General features: G+C 45.7%; 2 protein-coding genes across 8 annotated transcripts in view; both read left to right on the forward strand.

Moving 5' to 3' along the window:
- The window catches only part of NQO2 (N-ribosyldihydronicotinamide:quinone reductase 2), a 15,794-nt gene extending 11,658 nt beyond the window's left edge, over positions 1-4,136 (forward strand). For both annotated transcript variants that reach the window (XM_029241945.1, XM_029241944.1), the window contains 3 exons: positions 1,239-1,352; positions 2,241-2,342; positions 3,905-4,136. In XM_029241945.1, the coding sequence (XP_029097778.1) occupies positions 1,239-1,352; positions 2,241-2,342; positions 3,905-4,081 (393 nt within the window). In that variant the 3' untranslated portion in view covers positions 4,082-4,136. The remainder of the gene's footprint in view (positions 1-1,238; positions 1,353-2,240; positions 2,343-3,904) is intronic.
- Positions 4,137-10,691: 6,555 nt separating this feature from the next.
- Positions 10,692-22,185, forward strand: part of RIPK1 (receptor interacting serine/threonine kinase 1) — a 36,601-nt gene continuing 25,107 nt past the window's right edge. Inside the window, exons 1-3 of one of the 6 annotated variants that reach the window (XM_029241937.1) lie at positions 11,155-11,243; positions 11,344-11,541; positions 21,677-21,900. In XM_029241937.1, the coding sequence (XP_029097770.1) occupies positions 21,749-21,900 (152 nt within the window). In that variant the 5' untranslated portion in view covers positions 11,155-11,243; positions 11,344-11,541; positions 21,677-21,748. Of the gene's footprint in view, positions 10,822-11,056; positions 11,542-12,097; positions 12,530-21,676; positions 21,901-22,185 lie in introns of those variants that run through there. The other 5 variants (XM_029241938.1, XM_029241936.1, XM_029241941.1 and 2 more) reach the window with 5 other exon arrangements.

Below are 22,185 nucleotides of genomic sequence, written 5' to 3' on the forward strand. Positions count from 1 at the left end.
TAGGAGATGACGCTCTTCCGATCTTCCGTCATCTCTGCCCGCCCCGCCCCGCCCCGCGTCTGCCTCCCTGCGACCTTGACTCCGGGTGTGGTCAAAGTGCTGCCGTGCTTCCATCCTCCTCACACCTGAGTGCCCGCGGCTCCCCACCGGCACGCTGGTAGTCACGCAGGACCGTGCAGCCGTGTGACGACGCCCAGCAGTCCGGCCCGTGGTCCGAGCAGAACCCCACGCAGCTCTGTCTCCCCTCCGCTGCGGCTCCCGGCTGAGCACACGGAGCCCGAGGCTTCCCCCCTCCCCCTTTCCTGTAACTGGAAGGTGAACACCAGCCAAGGCCTGTTCCTTCTGTGAGAGTCTTTCTTTACTCTGCCTGTTTTCACTTGTCTTTTCCCCACCCCACCCCTTTTCCCATACTCTGCCCAGAGCCTCTGCATATATGTTTATTTTTTTTTTGCTCAATACTGATAAAAATGTCATTCACAACGATCACTGCTACTATGACCATAGCTCACCACTCACTGAGCATTTATCCTGTTCTGAGCACTGTGATGTGTCATTGAACCCTCACCACAGTGCTGTGAATGATTTGCAAATCAGGCTAAGGAGGCCCAGAGAGGTTAAGCAAGTTGCCAACGTCACACAGCAGTAGGTTGTGGAGCTGGGATTTCAGTGCCAAGTCCTGAGTTAGATTCATAGTGAAAGCATGTGAAACACGGGCTTCCTTCTAGCTTTGGTAACAGGTTATTGCACGTGTTCATCTCTTTTCATTGATATTGTTGGATATGGTATTAGGGCTTCTAACCCTAACGGGAGTGGACTCCAGGGAGACCGTGCTGCTGGTGTGTGGAATCTGAGGATCAGACTTCTCATAACCTACCCCAGCCCGACTCCCAGATGCCGTGTCTCACCCCCAGGTGGGGAAACGGGCAAACTCTTTCCCACACCCTCCCTCTGGCCCCGTGGCTGGGGGTCAGCACCTCCCGGCCCACTCAGTCAGGGGCAAGCAGTCGGAGACCGTCACGGGGGACGCAGAGCCACCTGTGACAGCGACCAGGACGCTGTCGGCTCTGCCCACCCCGCCAGCCGTCACCGCCACACCGCGCGCCTCAGAGAAGGGGGAGAAGCCTCCCCATCGTGTTGGTGACACCTGCCTGCCCGGGCCCGGGGAGGAGGCTCCCCCGAACCCCCAGGCAGAGGAACGCGGAAGTGACCCCAGCGCTCCCTGCCTGTTCCACCTGCAGTTCCCGCTGTACTGGTTCAGCGTGCCGGCTGTCCTGAAGGGCTGGATGGACAGGGTGCTGTGCCAGGGCTTTGCCTTCGACATCCCGGGATTCTATGACGACGGCCTCCTCAAGGTACGGCCGGATGAGGGGCAGCGTCCATCGGGGATGGAGGGGGCATCTCAGCAAGTCACTCCTAGTTTGCATTTTTTAACCAAACACTGAGCGCCAACCGTGTGTAAGGCCCCGTGTGGTTACATGGGCGAGAAAGCATCACTCCCGAGGTCATGGGCTTTTCCCAGTGAGGGACACAGAGCGTCCACGTCTGTCTGTGTGCTCAGCCAGGGAGGCCTGGGTTGGCCTGGGGACGGCTGCCGAGGGGCACCTGCTCCACGATGCGGGCTCGTCACTGGCCACGCACCAGTTCACCTCTGAGCGTCACGTAACCACCTTGAAAGCAGGATAACGCCTTGCCCCCAGGGAAGAGGTTGCGGGGAACCTGGCAGGTGCATAGGACATGGTAGCTATGGATTTCCCACTAAAACAAATGACATTTTAAATTCTGAGATCCTCAGAAAATAAGTGCATATAAAGAAAACACTGAGTCATGAGATCCGTCTTGGACCGTGAAAAGATGCCACCCTTTGCTGAGTGGCCCCAGGAGCTGGGCACTGCGGGCGGTACCATTTGCCCTCCCAGCCTCTCCAAGGTCTGGCCTCCGCCTCATCCACTCCTCCCCTGCGTCCCTGAAGCCTGCTCTCCACCACCCCCGGGGCCTGTCAGCTCTGTGTGCGCCCCATCCGTTCCTCTGTTGTCCCCTGCTCTCTCCATTTGATGTAGCTGTCACCTGCAGTTGGGCTGGACGGAGATGGGAATGTGTGTGTTTCCATCAGGGAAGGGTGCAGGGGAGCTGGCCTCGGGTTTTCCCTCCCGGTCATTATAAACCTCTGGGCTGGAGTCACAGTGGCCTTTACTACCCTGTCCTCTGGGGTCCCACCAGTGCGTGTGCTGTGTCCTCCGCAGGGTAAACTGGCCATCCTGTCCATAACCACGGGCGGCACGGCCGACATGTACTGGAAAACTGGAGTCAGCGGAGACTTCCGATACTTCCTGTGGCCCCTCCAGGTACGCCACACCCTTCCCTGACCCGCACCTCCCCTGGTACAAATGAGGTGTGACATAGGCCTGAAGGCCAGACCGTTCTGACTTCCCTGGGTACAGGAAGTGACAGCCTCTGCCCTCTTTAATGATTTACTTGGCAGCACTGGAAAGGCTGGCCAATGAGGAAAACACGTGTTATCAGGATAGCTTCTGCCATCGTTTGGTTAGAGGCCAGGCCAAACCTAGTTGGCTGGTGTGCTCTGGGGTACACAGGAGCCCCACGGTGGCCCGTGTGTGTCACGATTCGGGAGGGCAGAGCCATCCACACTCCGGCTCTGCTTCCTGAGGCAGCATCACCTGGAACCCTGGCAAAAGGCTCCCCGGCCCGCAACCGGCAGCCTTGTGAGTGGGCATGTTTCCATGGAGCCAGCGGCTGGGCGCCTCCCCAGAGCCCACCCCGCCTCCAGGAGCCCGGGACTCAGCTCCGGGCCGCGCTCCCAGGTGGACGCCGGGCTGCCTCTGCGCCCTGGGCCCGGGGTCGGCGAGGACGGCGGTCAGCGGAAGTGCCCTGGTGAGGGGCAGAGCCGAGGAAGGGAGCTGGGGGCCCTGTCCCAGCCCCCCGTGCCGTAGGGAACTCCTGGGAGACCCAGAGACCTGCATGGAAGCTGCCCATCTAGGTTGTTAGGGGTGTGTGTTGAGCTCGGAAGAGATCACGTAGTTAAGGGTTCGTGAGCTTTAGAAATGCAGGTGGTGGCGTGGGTCCCGGCCTCCCACCCACCTGATGGGGCAGGCCTGGACAGGGTGTGGGTTTAGGGAAGGAGTGCAGACGGAGGACAGTGATATTTCTAGAAAAACGATCTCTGAAAGGAGACGGGATAGTCATTCCATGTAGTGATGCTCAGCTGCAGAAGCCCGAGCTTCCTCTGCAGAGGCCGAGGGGCCTCTTAGGTGCCATTAGCCAGGCCTAAATTCTTGCTTTTAAAAAATCTTCACCTTTATTTCAGTTTGCAGAAGTACATATCATAGAAAAAAGTGAGATTATAAAATACAAAAATAGTTCCCTTAATTTCTCCCTTAAAAATAATCACTTTGAATGATTTGATGTATTTCTTTACAGCCCATATATATTTTTAAATATATACTTTTAATGATTAGGCTTATCATGTTTATCTTTTTACATAAACGGTGTGCCACAAATACTGCTTCATGTTTCTTCTTGCTGTTCACATTTAATGCATATCTTGAACAGCCTTCCATGGTGGCACATTGTAGCTAAAATAACCTCATTCTAGAATATTCCATCGCATGACTTGCCATAATTTGCCTAACCAGTCAAAACCTAAACTTCAGTGTCTGACTCAACAGCAGAGATTAAAGATTAATGTCAGTTATCAGAGTAGAATTTGGAACTTGCCGCTGCCCAGCACTCTTCACCTCCCTGGTAGCGGCCGTGTCCTGAGGTTCTGGGGCAGTTCCGTTGTTTTCGATTAACTGGTAGCATGAAAGGTGTTCTGTCCCCTTTGGTGACTGAACGGATGGCGTGTGCAGGGCGGCTTCTCATTGCTCTCCTTTCTTTGCGGCTATAGCATGGCACGCTGCACTTCTGTGGATTTAAAGTCCTTGCCCCTCATATCAGTTTTGCTCCTGAATTTGCATCAGAAGAAGAAAGAAAGGGGATGGTGGCCTCCTGGGCGCAGAGGCTGAAGACCATCTGGAACGAGGAGCCCATCCCCTGCTCGCCCCCCTGGTACTTCGGGCAGTGACCTCGGGGCCACGCCGGGAGGTGCTGGTGTGTGTAATAAACAATGGCATGACAGAGCAGCAGGTGTGTGGGGTGATGTGACTGTGTCTCCAGGGTCCTGTAGGCCGACTTGCGGCTCCCATCACCCGCTGGTTGTCCCGGATTCTCTCCTGACAGATGTCCGTATTCTCCCAGGCTTTCTTTTCATTTCTAATATTTTTCCATCTCCCTGTCTTCAGCCTTCGCGGGTAGTGGTGTTTCTCTGTAGTTCTGGCTTGGAACTGGATTTGTTAGGTTTTGTTTTGTTTAATTCCATAACTCAACTTGAATTTCTGTTTGCATAGAAAAGTGAAGTCTGTTCACAGCTCGTGTTTGAGTGCTCTGTTTGGACTTACTTCTTCCATCTTTTTTTTTTTTTACTTGCATCATGACTGTGAAGTTTTAATTGATCAGCCACTTAACATATTTTTACAATCCCTGCGTGCCCGTGACAACGAGGTTTCCAAGCAGTAGTGAGAAGGCATCCTGTCAGTGTGTGCGAGCTCGGGGAACACGACTGACAGTAACCTCAAGGTGTGGGCACGTGTAGGCGGAGTGTCTCCCCCAAAGCAGGTTTGAGGAATTAGATCCCTTCCCCCCACCCGCTCCCCCCATCGTCACGGTCATCGTCACTGCCCAGGACAGAGCAGCTGTCTGGGGTCAGGGCCCTTCTGCTCAGTATCCCAGCCCCGCCCCCATCAGACTGTCCCAGCTTCCCGCTGGATCCCCCTCGTCACACACCTTTCACCTTCCTCTCCCCCTCCCCCGCCCCTCCCCCCCCACCATCTTCAGACCCTTTTCCATCCTCATTTTCTTTCTTCTCTTTTTCACCTGATAGTATTTCTTTTTGTTTTGTTTTTAATATTTACTTATTTATCTTTGGTTGCACCAGGTCTTGGTTGTGGCTTGCAGGCTCCTTAGTTGTGACCTGCGAACTCTTAGTTGCGGCGTGTGGGATCTAGTTCCCTGACCAGGGATTGAACCTGGGCTCCCTGCTTTGGGAGCACGGAGTCGTGTCCACTGTGCCACCAGGGAAGTCGCCACCAGATAGTATTTCGTGTGCATCTTCTTCCTTTCATCTGAACCTTCCCTCACTCAGAGCTGTTATCCTCGGATCAGCATCTGATCTCTCAGGGTCACTTCTTTCTGACTCCTTTTTGACGCCACTTTCTTCAGACTTTTTCAGAACAGTCCTCAGATTCTCTTTCTTCCATCCTCCTCAGACCCTTTTTGGGGCCGTCCTCCTCAGATTCCTTCTCAGGGTCACCTTCAAAGCCATTCTTGAAAAGCAAAAACAATACCTTCTCAGCAAACTTGGGTTGGAAGAAATGTCCCCAACCTGATAGAGAGCATCTAAAAACCTACAGCTAATGTTAAACTTTTCTGATAAAATAAGGACTAGGGCAAGGATGTCCACTTCCACCACCCCTGTCCCACATCACACAGGAAGAACTAGTCAGTGCACGTACTGGAAAGGAAAAACTAAAACTGCCACTGTTGGCAGATTATATGATTGTCTACATAGAAAATTTCAAAGGTCTACAGAAAAGATGGTCTAGAACTAATAAGAGAGTTTAGCAAGGTCACAAGATACAAGGTCAACCAGCAAAGGCAAACTGTATTTCTATATACTAGCAATGTACAGTTGGAAACCAAAAGTAAAACAACATTTATGATAGAAAAATGAAATAATCTCACAAATCATGTACACCATCTCTGTACTGAAAACTGCAAACAGCTGATAAAAAATTAGAATAGCTCTTTAAATAGAGAAACCCATCATATTCGTGGATTGGAAGAATCAGTAGTGTTAAGATGTTAATTCTCCCCATCCATCCATTGTACATCCCCTTATACATCCGTTTAATACAGTTCCAGTCAAAATCCTGGAGAGAATTTCTGGTAAATACAGACAAGTTGATTCTAAAATGTACAGAGAAAGGCAAAGAAGCTAGAATAGTTAAGACAATTTTGAGAAAGCATACATTTGGCTCCACAATGCGCAATTTGAAGACCTATCCTAAAGCTACAGTAATGAACACAATGTGGTGTAGCAAAGGAATAGATACGAGATCAACTGAAGAGGGGAGAGAGAGAGGAATAGACCCACACAAGTACAGCTAACTGATTTTTTTTAGCATTTTAAGAATTAATAGACCATTTTAAAGAACAGTTTAGATTTATAGAAAAATTGAAATTACAGTTTCCATATACCGTATGGATAGTTTCCCCTTTATTATCTTAGCATGACACATTTGTTACAATTAATGAACCAACACTGATACATTATTATTAACGAAAGTCCATAGTTCAGATGACCTTGGTTTTTACCTAATGTCTTTTCTTCTGTTCCAGCCTCCCATCCATGATACCATGTTACATTTATTTGTCATGTCTTCTTAGGCTTCTCTTACCTTAGGCTATCACTGAGAAACCAAGATTTCTCAGAGATTCTTGGTTTTGATGACCTTGAGGGTTTTGAAGAATACTGGTCGGGTATACCAGTTGTCCCTCTAATGGAACGTGCCTGATTTTCTTTCTCATGATTAGTCTGGAGTTACGGTTTTGGGGAGAAAAGCTCACAGAGGGCAAGTGCCATTTTCATCACATCATATCAAGGACACATACTATCAATACGGTTTATGGTGGTTGATGTTGAACTTGATCTGATCAGCTGGCTGAAGCAGTGGTATTGTTTCCCCCTTTCCATGCTGTGTGATTTGGAAAGAAGTCACTTTGTGGAGCCCACACTTAAAGAGTGGGAGTTATACTCCAACTCGCTTAGACTGGAATACATACATAATTTATTTGGAATTCTGCATAGGAGATCTGTTTCCCCTCCATTTATTTATTCAGTCACTTATCTGTATCAATATGCACTCATGGATATGATGTTCTACTTTAGGTTATAATCCAGTGCTACGTTTTAAGTTATCTTGCTCATTGTCTTCCAACTTTGGCCATTGGGAACCCTTTTAGAAACAAGATCTGGTCACTAGGTGTGCTGGTTGCTATGGTACAGTGTGATTTCTTTCAGGCTCCCTTAGCTGGCAGAGCAAAGAAATGTATGTGTGCCACCAACTCATGTATATACATATATGTGTAAATATTTTTATATGTAGCCATCTGTATCTACATTGTTTTACCATCATCAACTCTGTCCCTTACACGTGGATTATTCTAGCCTCCTCCCCTTTCTAATCTGTAAATTCCCATTCTAATGACAAGAACCCTGGCTTTCACCATCCACTACTCAATTGTTCAGGTCCAGCAAACACGTAAGGCAGTGTCAGAACTGTTAACATGTGTACCGTGGGAATCAACTTTATCAATTAGAGCATCGTCCCGTGTGCAGTTCCTTTTGCCTTTAGCCTGTGGACTCCAAAGTGACTGAAGTCCCTTCCCCCTGCCCCCACCCTCCTTGGGGTGGTTGTTTCATACTTTTGTAATACGATTAGACTCCCTTGTCACAGTCTACATTTTTTCCTGGAATCTCCAGACCTCCTAAATTATTATTTTTCTAAATCACATACATTAAAGTTCACTCTTTGTGTAGTAAAGTTTTATGGGTTTTGACAAATGTCTGATATTATGTATCTACTATTACAGTATCATAGAATAGTTTCACTGTGCTAAAATTCCCTGTGCTTCAACTATTCATCCCTCCCCTCCATACCCACACCTCTGACCACCACTGATTTTTTTTTTTTAACCACTGATCTTTTTTTGTATGTATAGTTTGCCTTTTCCAAAATGTCATAGAATTGGAATCAAACAACATGTAGCCTTTTCAGACTGGCTTCTTTTACTGAGAAATATGCATTTAAGTTTCTTCCATGTGTTTCTGTGGCTTGATAGCTCATTTCTTCTTATTGCTGAATAATATTGCATGTATGTACCATAGTTTATCCTTCATCTATTAAAGGACATCTTGGTTGCTTTCATTTTTTGGCAGTTATGGATAAAGCTGCTATAAACATCCATGTTCAGGTTTTTGTGTGGACATGAGTTTTCAATTCATTTGGGTAAATAAGTAGGAGTATAATTGATGGATCACAGGTAAGACTGTGTTTAGCTTTTTAAGAAGCTGCCGAGCTTTCTTGCACAGTGGCTGCGCCATTTTACACTCCTAACAGCAACGAAAAAGCGACTTATTTTCCATATCCTCTCCAGCAATTGGTACTTTTGTGTTTTGTTTCTGATTTTAGCCATTCTAAAAGGTGTGTAGTGATGACAATAAGTAAACAACTCATTGTAGCTTTAATGTGTAATTCCCTGATGACAAATGACGTTAAGCGCCTTTTCATATGTTTTTTGCCATCTGTGTATTGTTTTCGGTGAGCTGTCCATATATTTTGCCCATTTTTAATAGTGTTGTTTTTGTATTGTTGAGTTTTTAAAGAATATTTGAATACAAATCCTCTATCAGATATGTGCTTTGCAAATATTTTCTCCCAGTATGTTGTCTCTCTTGATTCTCTTAATAGTTTCTTTCCACAGCAGAAATTTTTTTTTTTTTTTTTTTTTTGCGGTACACGGGCCTCTCACTGCTGTGGCCCCTCCCGTTGCGGAGCACAGGCTCCGGACGCGCAGGCTCAGCGGCCATGGCTCACGGGCCCAGCCACTCTGCGGCATGTGGGATTCTCCCGGACCGGGGCACGAACCCGTGTCCCCTGCATCGGCAGGCGGACTCTCAACCACTGCGCCACCAGGGAAGCCCCCTATTCCTTTTTAAATGCATAAACTTCACCCTTTGAGATGGTCACAGGACACCCAATGCACTTCACTCCTGTCTCTTCTGACTGAGACTTGATAAGAGATATTTCAATATTGTAAAGGCCTAATTATTTCAATTAAGAATAACTGTATTTTGGTAGAGCAATCTTTTTAGCGTCTCTCAGAAAATGAAGACCTTAAGAATCACACCTTGCAACCTGGAGATTTCATCTACTGGAGTAATTACCTCCAGAAAAACTCTCTTCAACCTTGCTGGAAAGGCCCCTATCGAGTACTGCTAAACCAACCCTTGTGCCACCAAACTACAAGGAATTGACTCTTGGATTCACATGACACACTTAAAGAAAGTGCCCAACCCTGACTAGACCTGCACATCATCTGGTGACCTGAAAGTCAGGATTTCCCAGAATTGAAGCAGATGACATCTGATGAGACATCTTTCCCAAAATATCCATTCCAGGCCTGTTGGAGTTTGTCACCAAACCTTTGATGATGACATGCTCAGATGATCTCCAGTGTCTATGATCTTGGTAACATATGAACTTTAGATGAAAAGTGCCTCACAGTTCTCTCCGCTCCTCTTCAATACTCAAATGTAATCTCAGTAGGTTTGAAATCTGCATTTTCCCTCTGATGTGAGACTGTACACAGGAAAGGTCCTCCCTGGCACTGAGGTACAAAAAGCCACTGACACCAAAAAAACCCCTCATGCTTGATCAGATGCTTTCAGAGAAAGATTTTGATCAAAAGGGGGAAATGTAAAAAACACAAACAAAAAAGAACAGAAACCTCAATGAAAGAGAGTCAGGAGGTCATAAAGGGGGAGGGGGAAGTCTCACACCCTGCAAAAATAGCAGAGACCTTTTCTCTCCTGGCAACAACTCAGCCAATGAAAAGCAATGGACTGTTGGTTTGTTTGTTTTTTACTACATCCCTCCCAACTTCCTTTCCCCACATAAAAGTGACCTCCTTTCCATTTTTGCTGGGGACTTGCATGCAGGTCCCCATGGTGGTAGCCCCCAAATTGCAATTCTTTTTATAATAAACCTGTTTTTGCTGGAGAAATAGTTGGCAGTCAATTTTAGATCAACAGTAGGTAGTGGTATCTCATTGGTTTTTCAAATTTACAATTTCCTAATAGCCTATAATACTGAGCATCTTTTCATATACTTATTTGCAGTCTGTATGGTGAGGTGTCTGTTGAGATCTTTTGCCCATTTTCAACTGCGTTTTTCCTTTTCTTGCACTTTTAGTATATTTTGGGTAACTTTTATCAGATATGCCTTTTGCAAATATTTTTATCTTGTGGCATCTCATTCTCTTGATGTATGTATCTTTTTACAGTATATAATCACGCTGTGAATATAATTAGCTTTTTAACGTAACACTATAGCAAACATTTCCCATTTGGCTTGAGACTTCCCAGTCACCTTTGTATAGGGCTGCAAAATAAGTACCCAGTTTCTTCCTCCACAGCCCGACACAGCAGATTATCCCCACTTTACAGGTGAAGGAGATGAGAGACTGGTAGCTACCTGCCTAAGGTTTCAGCGCTGCTGACCCGCAGGGCTCACAATCCCCTGGGTAAGCAACCCAGTGCCTCCCGAGCTGCCTGTCCCGCCTGGGAGGTTTCCGTGAGTGGTTTCTATGACTCGGCGCACTAACTCTCCTCTCTTGGCCTCCCAATCCCGCTCTGAAACACAGCAAAGCCGCGATCCTCTGGGATTTAAAAAGCGGCCAGGAGGCCCCGCCGGGCGCGGGGCGGGCACTCTCGTAGTCCTCCTCCGGGGCAGGAGCGGGCGCGGAGGCGGAGCGAGCAGTCCACGCCTTCCGCCAACCAAGCTCCTTCAGTCGGCCCGCAGGCGACGTGGACACCGGACTGGCCTCCCGGAGCGCGGGGCCCGGCGACCCACCCGGAAGGGAGCTGGAGCGCGCTGACCCGCTGGGCTGCACGCGGCGGACGGCAGGCCCGCGGAGCCGGGCGCGGTGAGCTGACTGCTCCGCCCCGGCGACCCCCCCCCCCCCGTCAGGCTCGGCTCCCACCCCCGCCCCCCGCCCGCGAGGCTGCCGGGCGTCGGAGCAACTCCGGGCTGCCCCCGCCGCCTCTTCCCTCACCCGGTCTCGGGCCTGGGGAAGTTTCCCGCGGAAGCGAAAGCGAATCCTTCGCTACAGCTGCGCGGGGAAGCGGGGGCGCAGATAGGCTCGCGGGTCGGCCTCCGACCAGGGTGGGGGCTTCCGCTTCCGGCGCACGGGCGGTGGGCGGGCGACGACGCTCCCGGAGGTCAGGCGGTGGGCGTGGTCCGTGGCGTTCCGGGAAGTCGGGCGCGAAGACGGGCTCCTTTCTGGCTGGGGGTTTCGGTCTGTCCGGATAGGGCGGACACCTGCCTTGGGCGCGATAACGGCGTGAAGTAGGAACAGACTGTCACGTCGCCACCGTTGTTTTGGGGGATGGTGGGTTTTCCTTGCTGTGCCCTTAAGCCTCAGCGGTGCCTGCTCTCGCCGCAACAGGGTTACGCAGGCGTCCCAGGCCGGGCCTCCTCCCCCGCCCTTCGGAAGGACCTTTGGGGCGCTGGGGTCGCCGCGAACTGCGAAGCAGTCAGAAGTGTTTCCGCGTTGTCTTAGACATGTGCTGGCAAGTGGGAAAGAAGGGTTAACGGCGACGAAGGGGAGGTTGCTGTCACCCTAGAAGGCGTCTTCTGTTCGGTGGTCAGTGGCGTGTGCTTTTACGAAATGTTCATAATCTCTTGAGAGTTTTTGTTTTTGTTTCTGTTTTAACATCTTTATTGGAGTATAATTGCTTTACAGTGGTGTGTTAGTTTCTGCTGTATAACAAAGTGAATCAGCTATACATATACGTATATCCCCATGTTTACTCCCTCTTGCGTCTCCCTCCCTCCCACCCTCCCTATCCCACCCCGCTAGGTGGTCACAAAGCACCGAGCTGATCTCCCTGTGCTATGCGGCTGCTTCCCACTAGCTATCTGTTTTACATTTGGTAGCATATATATGTCCATGCCACTCTCTCACTTCGTCCCAGCTTACCTTTCTCCCTCCCTGTGTCCTGAAGTCCATTCTCTAGTCTGCGTCTTTATTCCTGCCCTGCCCTGCCCCTAAATTCTTCAGAACCATTTTTTATTTTTTAGATTCCATATATATGTGTTAGCATACGGTATTTGTTTTTCTCTTTCTGACTTACTTCACTCTGTATGACAGACTCTAGGTCCATCCACCTCACTACAAATAACTCAATTTCGTTTCTTTATATGGCTGAGTAATATTCCATTGTATATATGTCCCACATCTTCTTTATCCATTCATCTGTCAAGGGACGCTTAGGTTGCTTCCATGTCCTGGCTACACACATACATTTCTATTCTTCGTTAGGCTTGTTCTTGGTTTCTTGAGAGTTTTGTAGAGGATAAGTTACATCCTTTTTTCCTAAGCATCGAACAAAACCCCACAAAGGGGGTGTTGGTTGTTCATTTCTTTGTCTCCTGCTGATCGTTTGGCTCTTCCTTGCTCGTGTATCTTGGACAAAGCCTGAGGCTGTTATATTCAACCAACTTTCCAGAAGTCCTTTGGTCTTTAGACCACTATTACTTCTCCCCCGATTTACACATGAAGAAATCAAGGCAGGAGTGAGCTTTGGAGCGTAGAGTGACTTCTTACCTGATCTGCATGTTGTAACCATCAGGTAGGTGCAAGAGTAGGGAGAAAATTACAGTCTATTATAAATTTGGAAAACTGCAGCCCTTCTAAACACAAAAGGTGAAGACTGAGCTTGCTTAAAATATTTGGGGGTATATCATCGTCATCACTATTATTACTGATACAACAGCAATAACAGTTAACTTTCATTTTCCTCTGTCTGAGCTGTATTGCACACCAGAGCTATATTGTACTTTCAGGTTTGTGACTATTAATGAGAATTAAGAAAAAAATCCCTAAATAGCAATTTCCAAACTCGCACATAACTGTTGGGTGCTTACTAATCCACAACATGTTAATACCACCAGTATGATCCGGGAACTTGAAAAATACACAGAGCTTCCCATGCTTTGGTTGGATATCATACTCTGGCAAAAATGATCATGTTAGGTAACCTGTAGAATATTGATTTCGAACCACTTAGTTTCATATGTTTTTTAAATTTAGTCTGTACGTTCCCTATGTTTCTGACTGTTGCATACTTATTTAGTATAGGTGAGCAGTTGTAAGATTAAGTCTTTGCATCTGATTTTAACGAAGACATTATTGGTTGCTCTCTAGAGAAGTAGCATGTGTTAGTGAGCTGATAGCAGAAGTTTGCGTGAAGAGATAAAGGCTGAGTTCCAGGATCTGCTACTTTAGGTGAATCACTAAACTCCAGATTTTAGTTTCTTTATTTGTAAATTGGAACGATGTAAATTGGTACGTCAGAGGGTCATAATGTGGTAACGTACATGATAACGCTGGGTTGAACTCTTCCAGTCTCCTCTCTTGCTCAGCATTTAGATCTTCCTTGCGCAGAGCTCTTGTTTATCTGGGGCAAAGTATCAAGCAGTTATAATCAAAGAACCTTGAGAGATCCCCATTGGATACCTGAGTAAAAACAGAGTTCTGTTAGCAGGGAAAAAGGGGGGCAGTGATAGATAGGCAGCCAGCATTTTCTGTCAGACTCATTATGTATGGTCATCATTGAAAAATTGAAAAAACAGCCCTCTACCACTTAAAGGTAAATATGAATATTTTTTAAAGTTTAAAAAAATTGTTTTTTGACGTATAACATACACAGAAAAGTACACAAGTCATAACTGTTCAGCTGTATTAAGTATCACAAAGTAAACATTAAGAAGAAATGAGACATTGCCATCACTCCTGAAGCCCCTGCGCTTTCTGTGATTCACAGCCTCCTGCTTCCACCTAATAGGAACTACTGTCTTGACTGGGTATATTGTAGATGAGTTTTGCCTGTTTTTTTGGTATTATATATTGTTAATAATTTGTATTTTCCCCCAGTTTTACTGAGGTATAATTGACTAACAAAATTGAATATAGATATGAATATTTTGATATATGGACTTACCCTGCCTTAGAAGATAATTTGTGAAGTTTCTTGGGATTTTCAGTTAATTTCAATGGAAAAGATTTGCTTCCCTAAGTCCCTGAATTAAATATACAGAAAACAATAAATTCCATTAAAATAGATACATTCTGTGTTGAAATTAATCATAAGACGGCATCACAGGCTAGCGTGCCTTCATTAAGTGCCCTGTAACATGGCTTTGTAATGTCGTTTTCTACCTGCCTACATTCAGTGTTTTTGTGACTCTTGGGTATTTAAGTTACTCACAAGTCCTTCCTAAGATATTCAGTGCTTATAAAGTTGAATCATTCATGGAGAAACAGTGGGGGAAACAGTAAAAACAAAAGAAATCATTGGAAACCATGCAAAAGGTGCATAAGGTTAAGTAAGACCAGACTAAACCAGCAAACCGCAGACTGAGGAGAACCAGCTGGGGTCAGGAGCCAGCCTCACAAAGTGCAGCCGACCCGTGAGGAGGCTCCCCTCCCCTGAGCTCCATCGCACTTGTAGGAGGCACTGCAGGTCCTAGTTGGTCTTGGCAGCTCTGAGGAGACAAGACCTGGGCTGAAGCAGAGAGCTGAATCTTAATACCCCATGGGCATATTTCCGGGCATGGTTATAATTCCTTCCTGTTTCTTTACTCTGTCTGTGAGCCTTTTTTTTTTTTTTTTTTTGCGGTACACAGGCTTCTCACTGTTGTGGCCTCTCCCGTTGCGGAGCACAGGCTCTGGACGCGCAGGCTCAGCGGCCATGGCTCACGGGCCCAGCCGCTCCGTGGCATGTGGGATGTTCCCGGACCGGGGCACGAACCCGTGTCCCCTGCATCGGCAGGCGGACTCTCAACCACTGCGCCACCAGGGAAGCCCTGTGAGCCTTTTTTAATGTTACTAAACATTGATACATAACGTCATTTTTGAAAACTGCTAGATGTATTTCATAGTGTGAATGGGTCGTAACTTATTCTCCCTTATCCTGTATCTGTCAGTTGTCTTATGTGCTTTTGCTGTTTTACCTAATGTTACTGGGAACATCCTTGTACATACTCTGTATCAGCATCTCTGATTTGATTCCTTAGAATAAAGAACTACTGAGTGAAGGAATTATTCCCTTATAAAAAATAAATGTTATTATAAAGGTAATTCATGTTTATTGTAGAAAATTTGGAAAATGTAGAAGTGTAAAGAAGTAAAAATCACCCAACCATCCAGATATCCTTGCTAACATTTTCATGTCTTTCACTGTGTCTTTTTTCCTGTACATATATCTATATGTATAGCTAGCTATCTACCTGTTAATATATTGGTTGTACAATATTACATCTTATGAATGTTCTATAATTCGTTTAACTATATTCTTTATTTTTGGATGATTAAATAGTTCTTGTATTTTAAAAATTATGTATTTAATGACCAACTGCCATATGTCAGGTTCTGTGCTGGGCACTGTAGACAGTGCATAAGACAGACAGTTTCCTGCCTTCTGTGAGCTTAATTGAAATAACTCCCAAATTACAGCTGTCCTGTTTCAAAGGGGAAGTACTGGGTGCTGTGAAAATGTCTAATGGGAAGATGTAGGATGGCTTTCCTGAGGAAATGACGTTTCTGAGACCCGAAGGAGGAATAGCTTCTAGCCGGGAGAAGAATGTGCCCTCAGGGGGCTTGTAGGGGAGAGTGGGACAGATAATTCAGTCTCCCCCAACCCCACCCCACCCCCACAAGGACTGGTCAGCAGAGAGCTGCCGAGAAGAGAGATCCCAGATGCACACTCGTATTCTGAAAGCCTGGGAAACAGGACGAACGTGGGAGCGTATGGCTCGGTGGGCCAATCATAGCCAGAACTGTAAAGCAGGCAACACATGTGTTTTCACATATTTTTTCTCACATAATCCTTAGCAGTCTTATGAGGCAGTCATTATTATTCCTTTTGCCAATGAGGAAATTGAGGCTTATGTAAGTTACCCAAGACACAGGGCTGATAAATGAGAGCTAGAGTTCATATGAGAGAAAAGCCTGTGCTCTTTGCACCATCATAATGGCTTCTGGTGCCTCACCTTCGGTCCCTGACTCACCCCTGTCCCCTCCATCTTTATGCCCTTTATCTGGGCAGCCTCCCTCAACCCTGTCTCTGCCCCGCAGATGTGCTTCTTTCCAGAGGGTACTTCCTCTTGCTTGGAAAGTCTCCTGTTACAGGAAAATGGTTCATAGCATCATCTTCCGTGCTGATATGTGAGCTTTGTTGGGGTGGCAGGGCCCACCGAAACCTTTGTACAGGATGTAGAAGGTTGGTTGCCTGAGCCAGACTGCAGCAGCCCACTGCACAGGAGTGCTGTCAGCCTAGGCATTTTCAGAAACCCCTTCAGGTACTTTCAAACAAACAAACAACTTCCTGCCCCCAACATTTCATTAAGAAAAATTTCAAAGTGCAAAGTTAAAAAGATTTTACACCTGCAGCTAACATCATACTCAACAGTGAAAAACTGAAAGCTTTTCCTCTAAGATCAGAAACAAGACAGGAATTCCCTGGCGGTCCAGTGGTTAGGACTCTGCGCTCTCACTGCCGAGGGCCAGGGTACAATCCCTGGTCTGGGAACTAAGATCCCACAAGCTGCATGCATGCAAGTTGCGGCCAAACCAAAAAAAACAGAATCAGTTACAAGACAAGGATGTCCACTCTTGCCACTTTTATTTAAGATAGTATTGGAAGTCCTAGCCAGAACCATTAGGCAAGAAAAAGAAAAGGCATACCAATTGGAAAGAAAGCAATAAAGCTGTCACTGTTTGCAGGTGGCGTGATATTTTGCATAGAAAACTAAAGACCCCATCAAAAAACTGTTAGAACTAATGAACAATTTCAGCAATGTTGTAGGATACAAAATCAGTATACAAAAATATTTTGCATTTTTATATACTAATAATGAGCTATTAGAAAGAGAAATTGAGAAAACAGTCCCATTTATAACTGCATCAAAAAGAGTAAAATATCTAGGAATAAATTTAACCAGGGAGATGAAAGACTTATATACTGAAAACTTCAAGATATTAAGGAAAGAAATTGAAGAAGACACAAATAAATGGAAATATTCCATGCTCATGAATGGGGAGGATTAATATTGTTAAAATGTCCATACCCCAGATTCAGTGCAGTTCCCATAAAAATTCCAATGACATTTTTCATAGAAATTGAACAGATAATCCTAAAATTTCTATAGAAACACCAAAGACCCCAAGTCATCAAAACAATCTTGAGAAAGAACAAAGCTGGAGATACCACACTTCCCAAACTGTATTACAAAGTTATAGTAATCGAAACAGTATAGCACCAGCATAAACACACATATACATCAATGGAACAGAATAGACAGCCCAGAAGTAAGCTCACACATAAATGATCAGTTAACTTACAAAAGAGCCAAGAATACAGATGGTCCACAACTTATGATGGTTTGACTTATAATTTTTTAACTTTATGATGGTGCAAAGCAATGGGCATTAAGTAGAAATCATACTTTGAATTTTTATCTTTTCCCAGGCTAGTGGTATGTGGTATGAAATTCTCTTATGATGCTGGGCAGCAGCAGGGAGCTGCAGCTCCCGGTCAGCCATGCAGTCACGAGGATAAATAGCCAATACACTTACAACCATTCTGTACCCATACAGCTATTCTGTTTCAGTATTCAGCAAATTATAAGAGATATTCAACGCTTTATCATACAACAGACTTTTTGTTAGATGAGTTTGCCCAACTGTAGGCTAGTGTAAGTGTTTTGAGCACATTTAAGGTGGGCTAGGCTGAAAATGGGGAAAGGACTGTGTCTTCAATAAATGGTGTTGAGAAAATTGGACAGCCACATGCTAAAGAATTAAACTGGATCACTGTTTTACACCGTACACGATAACTAACTCAACATGGATTAAAGATTTGAATGCAAAACCTGAAACCATAAATCTCGAAGAAAACAGACAGTAAGCTCCTTGACATTGGCCTTGGTGACGATTTTTCAAATACGACATCAAAAGTAAAAGCAACGAAAGCAAAAATAAGCAAGTGGGACTATGAAACTAAAAAGCTTCTGGACATCAAAGGAAACCATCAACAAGATAAAAAGGGAGCCTCTACTGAATGGAGAAAAATATTTGCAAAGCATGTATCTGACAAGGGGTTATTAACAAAAAATATATAAAGAACTCACACAACTCAATAACAGCAAAAAAAATATGTTTAAAAAATGGGCAGAATATCTGAATAGACTTTTTAAGAAGATATTTATTTATTTACTTACTCGGTTGCCCTGGGTCTTAGTTGTGGCAGGCTGGCACCTCAGTTGCGGCTCACTGGCTTCTTAGTTGTGGTACTCGGGCTCCTTAGTTGTGGCATGCGAACTCAGTTGCGGCATGCATGGGGGATCTAGTTCCCTGACCAGTGATCGAACCCAGGCCCCCTGCATTGGGAGCTCGGCATCTTAACCACTGCCCCACCAGGGAAGTCCCTGAATAGACATTTTTCTTAAGAAGACATCCAGATGGTAAAGAGGCATGTGAAAAGATGCTCAACATCATTATCATCAGGGAAGTGCAAATCAAAATCACAATGAGATACCACCTCACACCTTTAGAATGGCTATTACCAAAAAGAAAAATAACTTTTGGTGAGGATATGGAGAAAAGGGAACTCTTGTGCATTGTTGTTGGGAGTGTAAATTGGTGCAGCCACTATGGAAAACAGTATAGAAGGTCCTCAAAAAATTAAGCATAGAACTACCATATGATCCAGCAATTCCACTCTTGGGTATTTACCTGAAGAACATGAAAACACTCACTTAAAAAGATACATGCATCCCTATGTTCATTGCAGCACTATTTATAATAGCCAAGATATGGAAACAACCTAAGTGTCCATCGATGGATGAATGGATAAAGAAGATGTGGTCTACATACAATGGAATATTACTCAGCCATAAAAAGAATGAAATCTTGCCATTTGCAGCAACATGGAAGGACCTCAAGGGCATTATGCTGAGTGAGATAAGTCAGACAGAGAAACAGATACTGCATGATCTCATGTATATGTGGTATCTTAAATTTAAAGAAACAAGCTCATTGACACAGACAACAGATTGGTGGTTACCAGAGGAAGGGAGTTGGTGTGGGTGGGAGAAATGGGTGAAGGGGTCACAAGGTAAAAAAAAACAAAACAAAACAATAAAAAATCAAGAGGTACAAAGTGCAGTGTGGTATCCTGGATTGGATCCTGGAGCAAAAAAGGAAATAAGTAGAAAAACTGGTGAAATCAGAAAAAAGTAGAGTGTTTAGTTAATGGTGACATACCAATGTTAGTTTCTCAGTTTTGACAAATGTACTCTTAGGACAAATGGGTGAGGGGTGTACGGGAAAAAAATGAAAATTAAATATGTGGAAACAAAAAAGTAAAATTAAAGATTTTACAGTGAACTCTCATATGTGCAGTATTTATATCATTTTACTCTGCTTGCTCTATCATATAATTATCCATATACTTATCCCTCTCTCTGTCCACCAGGCTGTCGGCCTGCAAGGTAAATTGCCCATAAATATTTCAGCATGCATACCACTAACAAGTTCAGCATGTTTCCAGATTTTTCTAGATGTAAAATTTGCCTGCGATTCTTCAGTGCACATCTGTTGGGTGTTGACAGCTGGTTTTGCTTGTGTAACCCAAACCCCCACTGAGATGGTAGAACATTACCTTCACCCCCAGAATGGTCCCTCACCCCGTCCCTGGGCAACCGCTTTCCACCACAGATGAGTCTGACTGTTCTAAAACTCCGTGTAAATGAAGTTATATACTGTGGATCCTTTGATGTCTTCTCTACCTTAGCATAATGTTCTTGTTACTCTTCCACATCGTTGCGTGTATTAGGTCATTGCTTTTTATTGCTGAGTAGCGGAGTCCATCTGTGAACACACCACAGGGTGCTTTTTTGGCCCATTCTCCTACTGATGGACAGCTGTTTCCAGTTTTGGATGGTCATGACTAAAGCTGCTATGAGCATTGTTCAGGTCTTTGGGGACATATGCTTGCATTTCCCTTGGGATTTCTCGGGGGATTGGACCATTTTGTGTCCCCACCGGCAGCGTGTGAGGACTCCGGCTCACTGGCATGCGGTGGTGGCCGTTTTAATTCTGGATACTCCGGTGGGTGCGTACTGGTGTCACATGTTGGGCCCCAAGGATTTTTATTTTTCATTTCAGTTTGGGAAAGATAAATGAAGGGAGGAAGAAGGAAAGAAGGATGAAGCAAATAGCTGTGTTTTGAGATTACACATACTGCATACTTTCCGGCCCTGTGTTCAAAGTCTCCAATCCTCGTCCTTTCCATATCTTCCTACTCTTCTTAGATAGTGCATTGTTCTCTTTGTATTCTTCAGATTCCTTTTCTTTTGTTCATAATTACTTTAAACCTGTTTATTTCTAAGGATATTCAGTAGTTTAATTACCTGAACAATTGGTGCCTAATACTGCTGTTTGTTGTATATGCTGGGTTTGGCTCATGGTGGACTTTTTTTTTCCGGTGTTTTATAACTTTGGAAAGGGAGCACATGTTAAGTTAGGCTTTATTTGTTGGAATCCTGTCTGGTCTGCCTTGGGGGTGTTTAGTTTGCTTTAACCTTATAACCCAGGGATGTCATCAGCCTGTGACCATTTTCTGTATAAAAGTTCTTAATTTGGGGGATCCTGGCCGTAAGAGGTAGGAGGAGTGTAAATTTAAAGCCCAAATCTATTTGAAGACAAGCCCAAGGTTATGAATTTACACGGAGACTTTTTTTTATACCCCAAGCTCAGTCTAAGACAAACAAGTCCCTTTGCTAGTGGACTGCTTTTTTTGTAGTCCATCCTTTCATCGTGGGGTAGGGTAGCACATTGAGAAGGGCCACGTTAAGGGCAGAGTCTTTGTTCCAACCCTCTTTTCTTGCATGTCCTGACCTCAGCTCCTGTCTGTGGCTGGGTTTTAAACCCTGACCTTTGGATGTTGAGGTTGGTGGTGCCCCACAGGGCCACTTCTTAGCTCGGCTGCTGTAACACATTACCATAGACTGGGCGGCTTAAACAACAGACATTTATTTCTCGCAGTTCTGGAGGCTGGAAGTCCAAGGTCAAAGCACCAGCAGATCCAGTGTTTAGTGAGGGCCTGCTTCCTGGTGTGCAGATGGCCGGCCATCCTCTCCTTGTACTCTCACATGGTGGAGAGAAAGGGGGATGGGTGCGGAGAGAGGAGAGGAAGCAAGCTCTCTCCTGTCTTTCTTTATAAGGCCTCGTGGATGACTAATGTCGTTCATGAGGCCTCCTTCATGGCCTAATCGCCTCCCAAAGGCCCCACCTCCTAATACTGTCAGAGCTCGGGCTTCAACATACGAATCTGGGGGACACACGGACGTTCAGCCCACGGCAGCCATCGCGTGGCCCTTGCCCCACATGCTGTTTGTTTTCCGTCCCTGGAGTTCTTTTCCTTTCTGCCGAGCCTAGCTATGCACTTGAATGGATGTTTGTATTATCTTATCCAATGTATACGGGTCCTTTGTAGCAGGAGAGTTTTTAGTCTTTCATGTTGCTAGAAATGAAAGTCTAAGGAAGAAAGATTTGTGGTTGTCTGTGATTCCTGGAAATATGAAAAACTTTCATCTTAGAGACTATAAATCTATCTTCAAAAAATAAAGGCACACCAAGCGCGTGGTGGAACGTTACATATACTTTTTGAATAATGATTTTTTTGCACTGATGTGTCCTCTTATTTTCTTCACAGGGCACAGCTCTGAGGGGAAAAAACCAGTTGTGTATTTTGGGGGCATTCTGAGCCTTCAGAAGGAAACCAGACATGTCCTTGGATGACATTAGGATGAGCTCTACTGAATTCCTGAGGCAGGAGGACCTGGACAGCGGGGGCTTCGGGAAGGTGTCTCTGTGTTTACACAGCTCTCACGGACTCGTGGTCCTGAAGAAGGTGTACACGGGCCCCAAGCGCACCGAGTGAGTTGGGGGCAGAGGCAGATGGGCCACGTGACTGGCCAGGGCGGTGGATACGGGCAACACGGGCTTTAGAATGAGACAGATGGGGCGCAAGGGTCAGCACCCGGGCTTTATGTCAGATAACCCTGAAGGGTGGATATTAACATCCTTGAATCGCTGATGAGGGTTCGGAGGCTGGCTAGGGAAGAGCTCAGGGCTGGTAAATAACGGAAGAAAGCTGAAGAGGAGGCAAAGAGAAAGGGAAGAAGACGCAGGGCAACGCAGGGGCTGATGGAAAGGGAATGG

The sequence above is a fragment of the Monodon monoceros genome, unplaced genomic scaffold, assembly GCF_005190385.1.
Source record: "Monodon monoceros isolate NGI ecotype Baffin Bay Population unplaced genomic scaffold, NGI_Narwhal_1 Super_Scaffold_3, whole genome shotgun sequence".
Classification (NCBI taxonomy): Eukaryota; Metazoa; Chordata; class Mammalia; order Artiodactyla; family Monodontidae; genus Monodon; species Monodon monoceros.